The sequence below is a fragment of the Panicum virgatum genome, chromosome 7N (assembly GCF_016808335.1).
Source record: "Panicum virgatum strain AP13 chromosome 7N, P.virgatum_v5, whole genome shotgun sequence".
Lineage (NCBI taxonomy): Eukaryota > Viridiplantae > Streptophyta > Magnoliopsida > Poales > Poaceae > Panicum > Panicum virgatum.
Window position 1 is genome coordinate 46525860 of NC_053151.1, and position 15891 is coordinate 46541750.

Consider the following 15891-nt stretch of genomic DNA (forward strand, 5'->3'; position numbering starts at 1 on the left):
GGCGTTGGGCCGTGCGGACTGGCGAATGTGTTATTGTGGGCTCATGTTGGGCCTGGCGACGAAGATGATGCAGTTGGATCCACTTTCTCCCCAAGTCTGAACATTAACATTTCTGCAATTCCATGGGAATATGGGATAACAGTACACATGAAAAATAACAGCAAAGTGCTACTCAACCCGCAAGCTTTTCAAAAAAAAAAACAGCAAAGTGCTAAAAGTTTGAATCAGAACGATTTCATATAAAAAATCGTAGAGGTGTGTTTGTGTCGCCGTTTGGTTGTAAATTCGTAGTTTGAAGATGGATTTTGAGTTGTCGAAATTTTGAGTGACTGTAGACGACTTCTGTGTGACCCTATTGCGTGTAATATAAGATCTTTCTATGAATTGTTGACGAAGGCCAAAGTTAAGTTAGTGCCACCCACATCCACTTGTGGGTTGTAAGGCTTCGATGATGAACACGTCATTAGTAGCTTAATTTGCATGCAGATTGTGGCACGAAGATACATTGGCTCTGTTTGGAGAAGTATTCTAGAGTTATTTTTAAGTCATTTTTAGCTTATAGAAATAGCCCTTCACCAAAATAACTGTTGAGTTGTTTGGATCCAAAGATTATTTAGTATTTAATGCACTTTTCTAATTATTAGAGTCTCATTATCTCTGTCTTGCTACATTGGACATCACTCAAAATAACCCAAATATCACCTCTTGGGGGTCATTTCCAAATAACCACAAAATAACTCATCTGTTTGGCTCCTTATAGAGTTATTTGAGCTATTTGAGAGGGATACAAAATAACCCATAATTCCAAACAAGACCATTATACACGTACAAAGAAGGCATGAGAACGGCAGGTGCGCGAGATCAAGGGGGATCTGCGCCATTTGAGCCCGTGGCGAGTTAATCGATGACCAGGGTTTGCTAAGTCACATGATCGGTTAGCTTAGCTCTTTTATATGATATATATCACGATGATTAATTGGCCGTTAGTCGTTGGATGAGTTGTGTACTTGTGTGCATCCAAAGCATGCGCGTACCGCGGGCGTGGAGAGATGGATGGGCTGTCGGGATTCAGCTTGTCTGATTTCATGCAGGGAAGTCACAAAGAGGAACAGTGTTCTGAGTCTGGCTGAACAATGCTCCCTACCGCGATTCACTGTAGCAGGTACTGTTTAGGGAGCACTGTTCGAAAAGGGTACTGTTTTGTATTGTGGCATGGATACTGTAGCGATCGATCCTATCCATCCATCTCAGAGCGGACGGCCCACAGATACTAAAAAGTCACGAGAACCGTGTTCCCTGACTTGCAATTCAGGGAACCCCGATCGGGGCTGTCGTAGTGAGACGGGCGAGGTGACGACGGGTGAAGTAAGCAGTGATGCCTGCATGACGTGCACAGTGGAGGCCACGGTTACCTTGGTTGAACCTGCAGGTGTGGCAGACTTGTGGACCAGAAAGATATGTTGTATACAATCTACTGTGTTTAATTCAGTCCGATAATTGCTCAACGAGCTGTATGCGATGATGTGTACTTATTTATGTATGTGATGAGCGTCTGTATCTGTATTATCTTTTTTTAAAAAAAAAATAGTTGCCATTCCTATATCTTTTGGCCTATATCCTTTTTGAAAAGTTTCTTGGCCTATATCTGAATCCGCGCAGATGGCCACCTCTGAGCGAGACCTGATGTGTGATGTGACATTATTGACGCGGGGTTTATTACGCGATCGATCGATACTAACCTCTTCCGAGATGGAGCTCCTCGTGGTCGTTAACTAAACACAAACACGATACGGCACATGACGTGGCTTTTTAGAACCCATCCATCACTTCAGCGGCGGCAGCAAATAAACAAGAGAAAAATCCCTGCAGATCCCCGGCCGCCGAGAGGCTACCTACGGGTCGGAATTGTTAAACCCGCCGTCGCCGTCGCCGGCGATCTCTCGGGACGCGAGGCGAGAGCACAGGGCCGGCCATACATTCGTCGTCCGGCCGTTGGCTGACTCGCCAACGCCCGAATCATCCATCGAGCTGAGCTAGCTGTGCGGCTGACAGGTGGGCGCACAGACCTTCCACATGGGTGGCATGGTGGCGCCGGCGGTCAAGAGCAACAGGTGTAGCCTCTCCCTGGCCCCTGCTGCCGAGTTGGACACGCACGCATGGATGCGCGCCGGCCGGGCATTCGATCGAGCTGTTGCCTGGTCCTTGCGTTGCCGTCGCGTGCAAGGCGATCGCCGCCGGATCGGATTACGAGGGCGGACGTGCTCGATCGGATTCGTCGCCGACGTGATGACGTGACCCGGCCGGATCTCCATCTCCTTTCCCCGTGTAGAAACTCTCCGGTCTCTCACCAGCACGATCGCCACGCACAGCCGCGTATCGTGATCACTGATCTCCATCCCCTCTCTGAATCTCTCGCCACCTGATTCTTCCGCTCGGTCGTCGTCCTCGGCAACTTTTCGCCATTACTGCAGCTCAATTCTTTAGTCCACATCCGATTCCTGCTAAGCCACATCCGGTCGCCACTACTCATCCACGTCCGGCTCATCTTCGACCGAGTTCATGAAGTGTGTGTGCGCCATATGGGAAAACAAAAAACTCATTTTAAATTCAGATCAAAAGCCAGCAAAAAGGCAACGCGGATTCATCTGGATTCTGGACGAAAATTAAAAGCAGCAGCTGCGGCAGCAGCAGGTGAAGTGGAGCTCTCACTGGAAATACATGCCGATTGCAATTGGCCGCTGCTGATATATACATGATACATCCCAACGGCCTCATCGGCTCAATCAGCTTGAAAGAGTACACTATAAATATAATAGTTATCATAATAACCATACAATATACACCATATGCTACTGCGCGTACAACAATCTTCGATCATTACAGAATAATAAAGTAGGCAACGGGAAGATTCTCAGAGAGGGATTTTTCAACTGTATTCCCACTGAGAGACAGTTCATACTCATGTACTGCTGCAGCTACCACAAGCCATATCCGTTCCTTCCCTAGAGCTATATATAGCCACGGACTGTAGCGAGCCTCCACTCCATATCCAGAGGCACCAAAGAAGAACAGCAGAAAAAAAAACTTGCTGCTTCTGCTTCTTATCTTCTTGTGCTACTTCGTTCATACAGGCACTGATCACAATGGAGAACAAATCGCCCTCCTCATGCGTCAGCCCAGCACCCACATCCACCATGTCAGCCGGCGAGAGCAGCTGGGCGATGCACATCGCAAACTTCCTGGCAACACCACAGGACAGGGAGATGGATCAACAAGCAGCAGTCTCTGGCTGTAGCTTTTTCTCCGGCTTCTCTTCTTCCTTTGATTCCTTCGACGATGACGTCTCCTTCATCACGTCCGAGCTGATGATGTGTGACGACGACGAAGAGGAAGATGAGTCTCTACAGGACACGGCTTGTTCCTCTGCAGCTGGCCAAAAGGTTAGCAAAAGATTCGCTAGTTAGTAGCTTGTCAAATAGCAGCATTGCATAGCTTGTCTTCTAACGTGATTGCGGTTTGTTGTTGCGCAGGTAGCTACCATGGAAAATTTTGATATCAAGGCAATGTCAACCATGGATGCAAAAGAGTTCAACATGCCCCACCTGGTATGCTTCTGAAACAGTCTCATTCTCTTCCTTTTTGCTGGTGATGGTTGCTTACCCCTTGTTTTACTTACAACTGTGTGCTCTTGGAATATTGCAGGCCAAGTACTTGGAAGCTGTGGGTTCACAGCAGCAGGTGACGAAAGTAGATCAACAACTGATCAATAGTTATAGTAACAATGAGAAGGCACTGTATGAGAGTAATGAGCTAAGGAAGAAAGGGCTTTGCTTGGTCCCTATCTCCATGTTGATAAACTATCTCGGATGATTACAGTTCATGTATTACCAGTATTCAATGCAATTGTATACTCCAATTATATTATAGTTCATACATCGCGCTCTTTTGTCAGCTAAGAGAACATACTCCCATCTAGCTGCTGAGCTCTTCTGATCATACCATTCAAACAGAGAGAAAAGTTCAACTATTGGGAAAGAAACAAACAAGCAACACAAGAAATCGAATTCATGACATTGAGAAAACTTTGAATATAGTTTCATTGAGCAGTAACATATTAAATTACAGAATTCAGGGAAACCCTGCAGTGCAACTCCCTGATAGCTTGCAAGTTCGGAACATGTATGCATATACCTCATTTCAGCAGATGGAATTCTCAAACTTCTATGGTATATATGCCCATCAAACTGAAATGCAGGTGATTAGCTCAGCAGTTAGTAGGATGTAACAGCTTAGCTTGAGTGGGAATCACAAAATTAATAATTTAACGATATGATTGGCTGCTTGACTCAGTTTACAGACCACATGTTTAGGGAATCCCTTTATGTTTGTGCATACGTCAGTAATATGATGACCACCTAGAAGCAAGTTGTAATAGTGACCTCAAGACACTGGAAGCTAAAATTTCTTTAATGAATGGCTAGTACCAAAAACCTTATTAATCAGTCAGAGTAAGCAGGTGGCATCTCTGACCTTCCAAAAATACGAAGTCCTGACAAAACCAAAACAAGTAATTTAGTGTTCATGGAATAAGTTCAGTTCAATAATTTATACACCCTTTGCAGAGGTTGCAACTAGCAACACATTTCTCTATCAAAATAAGATATTTGCATGTGCTATCACAAGGAGACAGTTAGCATCAAGTGGACCCTGAATTCTGGAGAATGCAAGAATATTCTATGGCATTTCTCCTAAATAGTACCAAGCTTTGTCATTTTAAAGGACATGAGTGTCCTACAGATATGCTTCACATTAATCTAACTGGAATTTACATAAGCCCTTCAGGTCTTAAAAAGAACATGAGCCTTTCTGATTGTAATGCCTGCATACTAAGTTCTGAAAGCTTGGCAACCAAGTTCACCCCTTTAACATTTAGACGCAGAACAGAACAAAAGATGGACTCAAATACTAGTTTACTATATTGTCCAGATAAAATATGCACACTGCATGGCACATTTCTGTGCATTCGTTACCCCAAGACGACTATAATGAGTAATAGCTGGAAAAGGCACAGTTACTTTATTTCACAAGTGGTGACTATTTATTTTTTGTTCCATTATAGTACATCCATGGTTCATTGACCTTGAAGGTCAACCATGGGGTGATTTTCTTAATACGACAATTGATGGAGAGATATAGAGAGTAGAAGAAGGACTTGCACATGGTCTTTATTGACCTTGAGAAGGCATATGACAAAGTACCGAGAAATGTCATGTGGTGGCCTTTGGAGAAGCACAAAGTCCCAACTAAGTACATTACCCTCATTAAGGATATGTACAAAGGATGCGACGATGTTTGTCCGGACATGTGATGGCAACACCACTGACTTTTCTATTAATATAGGCCTACACCAGGGGTCAGCATTGGGCCCTTATTTATTTGCTTTAGTGATGGATGAGGTCACAAGGGATATACAAGGTGAGATTCCTTGGTGTATGCTCTTTGCTGATGATGTGGTGCTAGTTGACGAGAGTAGGGCAGGGGTTAATAGGAAGTTAGAGCTGTGGAAAAGCACGTTAGAGTCGAAAGGGTTCAGACTTAGTAGGACCAAGACCGAGTACATGATGTGCGATTTCAGCGCGACTAGGCATGAGGGGGGAGACGTTAGTCTAGATGGGCAAGTGGTGGTCCAGAAGAATACTTTTAGGTATTTAGGATCGGTGCTATAAAAGGATGACGACATTGATGAAGATGTTAGGCATAGAATTTCAGCTGGCTGGTTGAAATGTCGTCAAGCTTCTGGCATCCTTTGTGCCAAGAGGGTGCCACAAAAGCTAAAAAGCAAGTTCTATAGGACAACAATTCGTCCGGCGATATTATACGGTGCTGAATGTTGGCCTACAAAAAGGCGACATGTCCAGCAACTGAGTGTAGCAGAGATGCGGATGTTGCGGTGGTTTTGCGGGCACACAAGGAGGGATAGAGTCCGGAACGAAGTTATTCGGGATAGGGTCGGAGTGGCACCAATTGAGGAGAAACTTACCCAGCATCGGTTGAGATGGTTTGGACATGTCCAACGAAGGCCTCCTGAGGCGCCGGTGCGTAGTGGGGTTCTTGAGCGGGTCGATAATGTAAAGAGGGGTAGAGGTAGACCTAAACTGATGTGGGATGAGTCGGTTAAGAGAGACCTTAAGAATTGGAATATCTCTAAAGAGATAGCTTTGGATAGGAGCGCTTGGAGACTAGCTATCAATGTGCCTGAACCTTGAACTTATTTCTTTCGGGTTTCATCTCTAGCCTATCCCAACTTGCTTGGGAAAAAAGACTATGTTATCCCAACTTGTTTGGGAAAAAAGGCTATGTTGTTGTTGTATAGTACATCCCTAGTGCTTCCAAAGGGTCCTTTCTGTAGAAAAGCTCATTGGATAAGCCTTTAATTAAAAAAACCCACTTGGCATGTCTGACTGGCATCCTCATTAGTATTCATATATTCGATGGACTTTTCAGTGACAACCTTGCATTTGTAGATTTAAGCATTACAGCTGTTGGGAACTTCCTTAGAATACAGTCACTTTCATGAGTCTGGTTGACACCTAAAAAGTGCGAAAAATATGAATAGTGCCGGCATTTCAACAATATTAAGGTGAAATGTATCATTTGGAAAAACAAGGAAGAAGGAAAAAATGACAAAAGGCAGAAACAGATAAGGGTGTCTTTATTTTAACTGAAAATACTGATGCATATGCCAAGTTAGAATTTGGAATATTGGCTACTACCAAACTGAAGGACATCAAGCATACGATTCTTCCCTATCTAAAAGGGATTCATGGTTCAGTGTCACGTTGCTACCTGTAATTTGTAGGTGACCTTGGGACATACTGAAGTGAGAATCTAATCGCAGGGCACTGAGGACTCTGCCGACGCCGAACTGAAAGGCCACTGTCAATTTTCTACTCACGGTTGACCCAAGAAGAAAGTTTTAGATGGACCCTTCTCCTAGTCAAGGTGGCAAGAGACTAACATAGCATAACACTACAGACCATAGTATGATATAGCACAGGGCCAACCATAGATGGGGCAGGTTCATAGAATGCAGTGGCGCCGGAGCCAACCAAAGGCATCGGAATCGGCAACGGCTAGGGATCACCGGCTCCGAAAGAGACAAGGAACCGATTATATGTTGGAACTGCAAAATCATGCGCATAAAAGAAAGGAAGAAAGCCTCCATTCCAGCGGTTGGAACTTTGTAACCTTCTGCATCGTTTGAACGAATCTCGATCGATCCCCTCGCAACTTGCTCGAAGCCTTGTACTTTTCTGGCGCCACGCGCATCGCTGGAGGCTGCAGCCGACGCGCACGCTGGTACCATACGGCGCGCTGGCACATGAGTATCAGAGTATCCGACTGCCGCCGCACCAGTGGGCGGTTTTGGAGCACCAATCCAGTCGCAAGATGCAATAATCTTTCCAAATGTCTTGGCTCTGAGGAAAATTTTTAGTCCCTCCACAGGCCCGCACCCATCGAAAGCATAATTTTTAGCAAGTTGCCTCGCCAATCAAGTTTGGTAGGACAATGCGGAGCAACAATTCAAAATCGTCTCACGGGGACTCCATGGGACAAGGAGGAAATGGGGGAAAGGAGGGGAGTACGGACATTTGGTTCAGGCCGTGTTTAGTTCGGTAGGGTGTAAATGCAAAAAATTTTGCATTTCGAATCTTTCTAATTTGAAGCACTAAATGAAGTCTATTCACAAAACTTTTTACACAGATGGATTGTAAATCGCGAGACGAATCTAATGATGCTAATTAATCCATAATTAATCAATAATTAGCGGATGGTTACTGTAGCATCACTGTTGTAAATCATGGATTAAGTAGGCTCATTAGATTCGTCTCGCAATTTACAGCTCATTCATGCAAAAAATTTTATAAATAGACTTCATTTAGTACTTCAAATTAGCAAGATTTTTTTTTACTTTAATGTGTTTATGACTTTTTTGCGTTTACGGGGTGGAAACACACCCTCAATACGAGCACGAGAGGGGAACTCACTTGCGTGACTTACAATCTTTCGCCGACGGCGGGATGGAGTGCCGCGCGACGGAGAGAGCTCCGGCGGCCGGCGGCGGCAGGGTGGATTTCGTCTCGGCAAAAGATGGGCCGGGTCAGACAAACGGGATGTCCAACGTGGAAATCCCACTTACTCGAGCCGGCGGGCCGTCAGAGAGGACAACAACGCAGCCCATAATAATAAGGCTTAGCGGGCCTACATGGGCTGATTCTTCTTCTTTCTGGGCCTAAAAGGAGAGACAATGAACGAACTAGGCCCAGGAACAAGTCAACAAACAATTAAACAAACAGATCGTCGCATTCTATTTCGTTGCATTCGTTCCATTTTTGATCATCTGCAATCCAATCTCAAAGTTGAAACAAAGTCGAGACATACAATCGTTGGCTCGTTGCCATTGCCTACACGACAATAAGAAAAGACCGGAACACAGTTTGGATCATCGCGTGCCATCTGCAGCAGCGCTATCGGCAGCCTCGGCCTCAGCGGCCGCTGGCGGCGGTGACGCCAGCTCGTCCGTGGACGTCGACGGCGCGGTTGGCGATCCGTCCTCCGGCTTCTTCCCCCTCGGCTTCCCGAGCGGCCTTGGAACGTCGGGACAAGTAGCCGATTCCCGCCGGCCGGTGGTCTCTGAAACCGCCCCTGCCAGACAGTCGCCACAGAAACGCGTGTCAGCGCACGGCAAGAACAGAACGCGGGATCCTCGCTAATTCTGGAAGGGAGGAAACAGAATCAGCGTGTGATCTTGGAAGAAGAAGCACTGTGCTCCGATGTCTGCCTGTTGCCTGACCGCGGTCGGCGTCTGTCGTCTGGAACACCAACCACACGCCGACGGCCGACCAGTTGTACTCTTTGCAGAACCCAGGCATGAACGACACCAATTGAATGATCCAACATGTCTCCATCACAGGAAGCTTCAGGTTTGCCTTACCTTGCCTTACGAAGCAAGAACCAAGATGTTTTCGGGACAAGTCTCTCCTATTGTTTCCATGAAGCAATGAACGGAATCGTGTTATTCAATGCCCATTTGTCTGCACGACCCACTGCCTACCAGCAGCAATTCAGAGATGCTGCTGGTAGTTCAGACTTCAGACTTCAGAAACCTGACGAAGCGTGCGTTTTTCTTAGTACTAATTAGCATGTGCTCTGCGATTACAGATACGGGATCGACGAGCCGACACAGAAACCGCGAAACACGGTGACATGAGCAAATCGCAGCGCATCAACACATAGAATTACCAATATCAAACAGCGCAGTGTTTTCTGTACTGAAGAAAGAGAAAAATGCAGGTCGGTTGATCACCGTACCTTGAGAAACCCAGGAGGTCCCTGTGGACGCAGCAAAGTTGCCCAAGGACGAGAAGTTGGGGGATGTCATGATGTCGTTCATCTGTGAGGATACGCGAGATAACGCAGAGAAGAAAAAAGATGAACTAACCAGCAGACATTTGGATAGGTTACAGCAATGATTGGGGAAAAAAATACAGGTGTTTTTTTACCCAGCTTGGAGAGGCATTCCCCGCCGCGCTATCCCAGCCGATGTGCGCGACGTGCTTCACGTCCGTCGGATAACCGATCTCCATCTCGTGCTCCTTCACCACTGCAAGAACGATGCAACAAAGCATGCACTGAACATACACGATGTGCAAGAAAACATGCGTCTGTCTGTCCGTCCTTGTTCACCGTACGTGGTCGATGTTCAGAAAGAATTCACATGTGAAAGAAGGATTCACTTACCGAAGATCCGGGAGATGACCTTGAACAACCCTTTCACCTTGTACGCCATTGGAGACGCTGCAGGGCGGCCTTGGGAAACAAGGAGGCAGGCGAGAGAGACGAGCAGTAAGACGGGTTTCAAAGGCTTTTCTGGCCCCTGACAAAGACGCAGTATCAACCTGGTTTTGTGATTGTGAAGAATGAAATGTCATCTCGTTCATAATGATGGATTAGTGGATACATTTCTGCAAAAAGAACGTTGATCAACATACCCACAAAGAGTTGTTGGCGATGTTGACATGTGCTTCTCCGTGGTTCAGTTGATTCGACTGAAAGATTTGGAGTAAACCACCTCGTGGAATTCTGGTCTTATATATATTGATAGATTTGGAGTAGGCAACAATTCTGTTGCTAGCAATAACCGTGGTTCAGTTGATTCGACTAAAAGATTTGGAGTAAACCACCTCGTGGAATTCTGGTCTTATATATATTGATAGATTTGGAGTAGGCAACAATTCTGTGGCTAGCAATAACCGTGGTTCAGTTGATTCGACTGAAAGATTTGGATAGCAATAATTAAGAATGCTAATCTAGAATTTTGTCAACTCCTCTTCCTCTGTGACCCTACTTTTTAAGGCAATGACTTTTTTAAGGCAGAATCATTATAGAATTTTGTCAACTCCTCTTAGAATTTTGTCAACTCCTCTTCCTCTGTGACCCTGTGGAATTCCCTACTTACTTCTGGAATTCCCTACTTCTTGAATTTTGTCAACTCCTGGAATTCCCTACTTGAATTTTGTCAAAAATTCCCTACTTCTTGAATTTTGTCAACTCATCATCTTAAGGATATTCCCGGCTAACACGCACTTCAAACGGAGTAATTCGGCAGTGCTGTCGGGTAAAGTCCCGAAGAATCCACCTGAGCGTCGATCGAACCCAAAGCTTACATGCAACCCACACGAAGGTGAGTCCAGAGAGTACAACATTTCACAGATACATTACATTACAGAGTCTTAACTTAATTATTACAAACCAGTTTCGAAATCTCCGAAAGGTAATTGAAGTTCGAATTGAAAGCAGTTCAGAGTTCACTGCAGCGGAAATAAACGAGTTCTAAACGACGATACATGATGTCACGATGAAGCCCGTACATGACATCACTCGGCATTGTCATCGTTGTCCGGAGTCGTATCCCACTCCACCGACCAACCAGGCGGTAAAACACACGGTCAAGTCAAACTAACTATCTGATCTTCAAAAGTATCACCTGAAAACAAAAGTGGAGCCACAAGCAAGGCTGAGTATACTAATACTCAGCAAGGCTTACCCGACTAGGATATAATTAGCCCTCTAACTAGACATGCAATGCTTTTGGCTTGAGGGGTTTGTCTTTGCCGAAAAACAATAAAGAGTAAGTCCTTATTTTTCGATTTTAGCTTTCAAGTTCTAGTTTGATTAACCATTCTACATTAGCATCTACCCTAAAACATGCATGGTGAAAAACAATTATTTTTCATCATTCAATCATATTTCTCATCGTCATTGTTCCACTTCTTACTCTATGTGGCAAAAGGGTTAAGCAGTCTCAATATCCGTGAGAGACGGACGATTCGAATCGAATTTGTTAACCTGGCCAGGCAGACCTAAACACACGCATGAGGAATGCAATCACCCACGCGACTTTTCCCCTTTTTCCCCGGGCATGGAACAGGCCCACCGCCCTAGGGTGCCCTGCACCCGTGCGTGACCATAGACCAGACAGTGGGGAGTATGTTCCACGGCCGGTTCCATCAAGTACTTAAACTTACCGATTACCATATTCTCGGCATGTGGTTAGTACGTTCAAACGCTTAACCACCACTACCACACACCGCGGCCTTATCCATTTTCGCTAAACAGACGGGGTATCACGAGTACAACAACCCCGCCCGTAAACCTTATATTGCAGTGTGTAGTAAGCATTCAACTCCTATGAGCTCGCGAGTGACAGGAAATCACTCGACTTCTACCGAACCATTAGCATAGCCAACTAACGACCTACACATACTAGTGTTCAAGCATAGGTACCTAGGATCATGCAACTAAGGTTCCAAACAATTCCTGCAACTTAAATGCACAAATAAATAGGAATATGAATAGTTGCATAAATTTAAAATAGGTAGAACATGCTCCGGGGCTTGCCTTCCTGAGCGGAGCTAGCCTTGGGCTCTTCTGAACTCTGGTTCAGGTCTTCAGTGACTTCAGTTAGATTCACTTGAGCTTCACGCTGCTCACTCTCGGACTCCGGCACCAGCTCGTACGTACCGTCTGGGAGAGTAGTCGAATCTATATGAAATGCATATGCGTGAGTTATTTTAGTGATAACGATTTATTCAATTCTTCACTATAGAGTTGTAATCCAACGCAACTTAAGATGATTTGCAAAATATTCTGTTACATCATTTTGGGCAATCAGTTATAGAGTAATAATCATTATATCTGACTTCACAAAGTAACTAGGGTGGATTTTACCTTTTCTCCCTATGCATCAAAAGAAATAATTCTTCTCATTTATTACTAGGTTAAGCATGTCCTTATCATAATTAAAGTTACACAGAGATTCTGGGTTTGAAATTTTTAGGTAAGGTACATATCTGAGTTCAGGTCTTCAGTGACTTGGGCGGAACTAGCCTTGGGCTCTTCCTGAGCGGAGCTAGCCTTGGGCTCTTCTGAACTCTGGTTCAGGTCTTCAGTGACTTCAGTTAGATTCACTTGAGCTTCACGCTGCTCACTCTCGGACTCCGGCACCAGCTCGTACGTACCGTCTGGGAGAGTAGTCGAATCTATATGAAATGCATATGCGTGAGTTATTTTAGTGATAACGATTTATTCAATTCTTCACTGTAGAGTTGTAATCCAACGCAACTTAAGATGATTTGCAAAATATTCTGTTACATCATTTTGGGCAATCAGTTATAGAGTAATAATCATTATATCTGACTTCACAAAGTAACTAGGGTGGATTTTACCTGTTCTCCCTATGCATCAAAAGAAATAATTCTTCTCATTTATTACTAGGTTAAGCATGTCCTTATCATAATTAAAGTTACACAGAGATTCTGGGTTTGAAATTTTTAGATAAGGTATATATCTGAGTAACTTGACTACTGTGAAAATTTCAGCCCATTTCATGCAGCCTAGTAACCATGAAAATTTCAGCCCATTTCATGCAGCCTAGTGACCATGAAAAATAAAACAAACTCCTATGCATCAAAAGAAATAATTCTAATCATTTATTACTAGGTTAAGCATGTCCTTATCATAATTAAAGTTACACAGAGATTCTGGGTTTGAAATTTTTAGATAAGGTATATATCTGAGTAACTTGACTACTGTGAAAATTTCAGCCCATTTCATGCAGCCTAGTAACCATGAAAATTTCAGCCCATTTCATGCAGCCTAGTGACCATGAAAAATAAAACAAACAGCTAAAGCAAAATAAAATAATGAAGCAACTCCACTCTTCCTCTATTAAGGTAGAGGATTTGGTCAAGGATGCAGCAGTACGATCCTATAGAACAGATACTGTTCAAGTAAGGTCGTACTGCGTCCGCAGAGGCTCAGCCTTATAAGCTGGGTGGGAGTGGTCTGCGCTTCCAAGGTGGGAGTATGTTTTGCAAACCGTTTCGACTAGGCTCAGCACTGCAGCTCACGGTACTATCTCATGGGCTTTGGTTGAGGGGGAATTCGGCTTGATCTGAGGCGGCGGCGGCGGCCCACAGGAGTTTTCTTCTGTAACAGGCCTAGGCCTTTGGAGGCGAGTCCCACACCAGCGGAACGAGTTGTGCATTTCAGATGACGGGCTGCGCCTTTTGGATTCAACAAGCAGAACGAGTTTTTGCAGAGCACCGTATTTTTCAGAAGTTTTTCCCTTGGTCATTGGCTTTGCTTCCATGGAAGCAAAAGAAAAGGAAAAAGTCTACATAATCTCCTCATCTATCGGCAGTCGTCTACTTAACTCCCCAACCTATAAAACCGGGTATTCCACGTCCCAACTTTCCCAAAATAGGACAAATAACCCCCCGAGCAATTTTGGATGGTGGTTTTATCATTTTTTTCTTTTTTATTTATTTTGAATGAATCATATTAAATCATTAAAAAATCATAAAATGAAAAATCCAATTTTGTTGGACTCCATATGAGCAGAACTACACAATAAATATATAATATGGTAGATTTTAATACAATTTTTTTGTTGTAGATTTTTATCTATTCTTTTCTATAATTAATTAAAATAATTCATAACTACAATTTCTATAGTTTGATTGTAGTGAAACTTTTATGGTAACCTAATTATTGTATGCTTGAGCGATAGTAAAAATTTCATACTTATTGGATCATATATAACTTGGTTATATATTTAACAAACATAAACCCTAAATAAATTTGTAACTATGTAATACATGATTCAATGAGTATGAAATTTTTACTACAGTACAAGCATATAATAATTAGGTCAAAATAAAAATTTCACTACAATCGAACTATAGAAACTGCAGTTATGAATTATTCCAATTAATTATATAAAAGAATAGATAAAAAATCTTTAGCAAAAAAATTCTATTAAACTATACCATATTATAAGTTCCATGTGTGGTTCTGCTCATGTGGAGTCCAACAAAATTGGATTTTCCATTTTATAATTTTTTTATGATTTACTATAATTTTTCGATGATCCATTCGAAATAGATAAAAAAGAAAAAAATCAAAACCACCTTCCAAAACCGCTTAAGGGGGTTATTTGTCTGGTTTTAGAAAGATTGGGGTGTGGAATACCCAGTTTTATAGGTTGGGGGTTAAGTAGATGACTGCTGATATGTGAGGGGTTCATGTAGACTTTTTCCCAAAAGAAAAGGGCAACGTTTCATCAGGATACGTGTGAACGTTTCTGCTATCAAGTACGAGTAATGACATGAATTCGCAGAGGTTGCAACTGACAAGAAAGCTATAACAAAAGTCTGTTTTATTAATCCCAAAAACGAACTCGAGATCTTAACATGACCTAGAAGATTAGATCTGCAATCCATATTACGACGGCACACGATCTGACAACCTAACTAAAACGAGACACGAATTACCAAACAGAGCATCCGACGGCGACGACGACTAAATTGGAAACACGACCGAAACAGCTAGCTAGCAGACTCTGATCGAAACCGAACAAGCAAGCGGCGGCTAGGCGCCGTGGATCTTGACGTTGGGCTTGCTGACCATGCCGGCCTTGACGAGGAAGCCGGCGACGGCCTTGCGGTGGTCGCCCTGCAGCTGGATGACGCTGCCGAGCTCCTCGTCCTCCACCACGATGCCGCTGCAGCAGAGGTCCCGGAGGATCTGTTGGGGTCACCACCTTCGGTCTGATCACCGGAGGAATGCGAAGACATCGAGTCAAGGCGAGCCGAAGGTCTACCAGCAGAAGGTGACACATCTTCGCGTGTCTTCGGGTCAGGAAGCGAAGACGGTGCACCCGGAAGACTAAAGCTGACGCCAGGAGCTATCGCGGAGGTGTTCCGTCTTCGCTGTTCCACGAGCAAGAAGACGGAGAGGAGCGAAGACTCGGTGACACGAGTCTCGCAAAGTACTTAGCAGCGGGTCCGGGAGCTTCGTCGGATGTGGCGAAGATGCCGAGGTCGGCGTGGGTCCCGCTGCTGAGCTGTGGCGCACTCAAGTTGTAACGAGCAAATTACGCTCGTATTTAGGAATATTCCGAGAATATTACCGTTGTAGGGGTGCAATAGAGTAATTGTACATTGAAGTTGTAACGCCAACTATAAATACCCTGTGTAATGTTCATTGAGGGGGATCGTGGGAATGAAGAAAGAACACTTTATTGCTTGACTTCCGTGTTGCTCATTACTGTTGTTGTGTTCGTCCGTTCCGGAGACACTCTCCACCAACAGTTTGGCGCCCCACCGTGGGGAATAGAGGCAGATCCGGAGAAGATAGAAGCAATCAGGCGGATGAAGCCACCGACCACCAGAAAAGGGGTACAAAAGTTGACGGGCAGGTTGGCTTCGCTAAATCGATTCATATCAAAATCAGCTGAGAAGTGCCTACCATTTTTCAAGGCGCTGA

General features: G+C 44.3%; 2 protein-coding genes across 2 annotated transcripts; one reads left to right on the plus strand and one right to left on the minus strand.

Annotated features, from left to right (window-relative positions):
- Window positions 1–3050: 3050 nt before the first annotated feature.
- LOC120683426 (vascular-related unknown protein 1-like) lies at window positions 3051–3951 on the plus strand. Its single transcript, XM_039965510.1, has 3 exons — window positions 3051–3440; window positions 3531–3605; window positions 3703–3951. Exons 1-3 carry the CDS (start codon window positions 3144–3146, stop codon window positions 3868–3870), a joined length of 540 nt encoding a protein of 179 aa, XP_039821444.1. The 5' UTR covers window positions 3051–3143; the 3' UTR covers window positions 3871–3951.
- Window positions 3952–8395: 4444 nt separating this feature from the next.
- Window positions 8396–9978, minus strand: LOC120682565 (CRIB domain-containing protein RIC9-like). Its single transcript, XM_039964524.1, has 4 exons — window positions 9802–9978; window positions 9564–9664; window positions 9373–9454; window positions 8396–8706 (listed from the first exon to the last, which is right to left on the minus strand). The coding sequence occupies exons 1-4, from the start codon at window positions 9848–9850 to the stop codon at window positions 8504–8506; spliced, it is 435 nt and encodes a 144-aa protein (XP_039820458.1). The 5' UTR covers window positions 9851–9978; the 3' UTR covers window positions 8396–8503.
- Between the last annotated feature and the right edge of the window lie 5913 nt (window positions 9979–15891).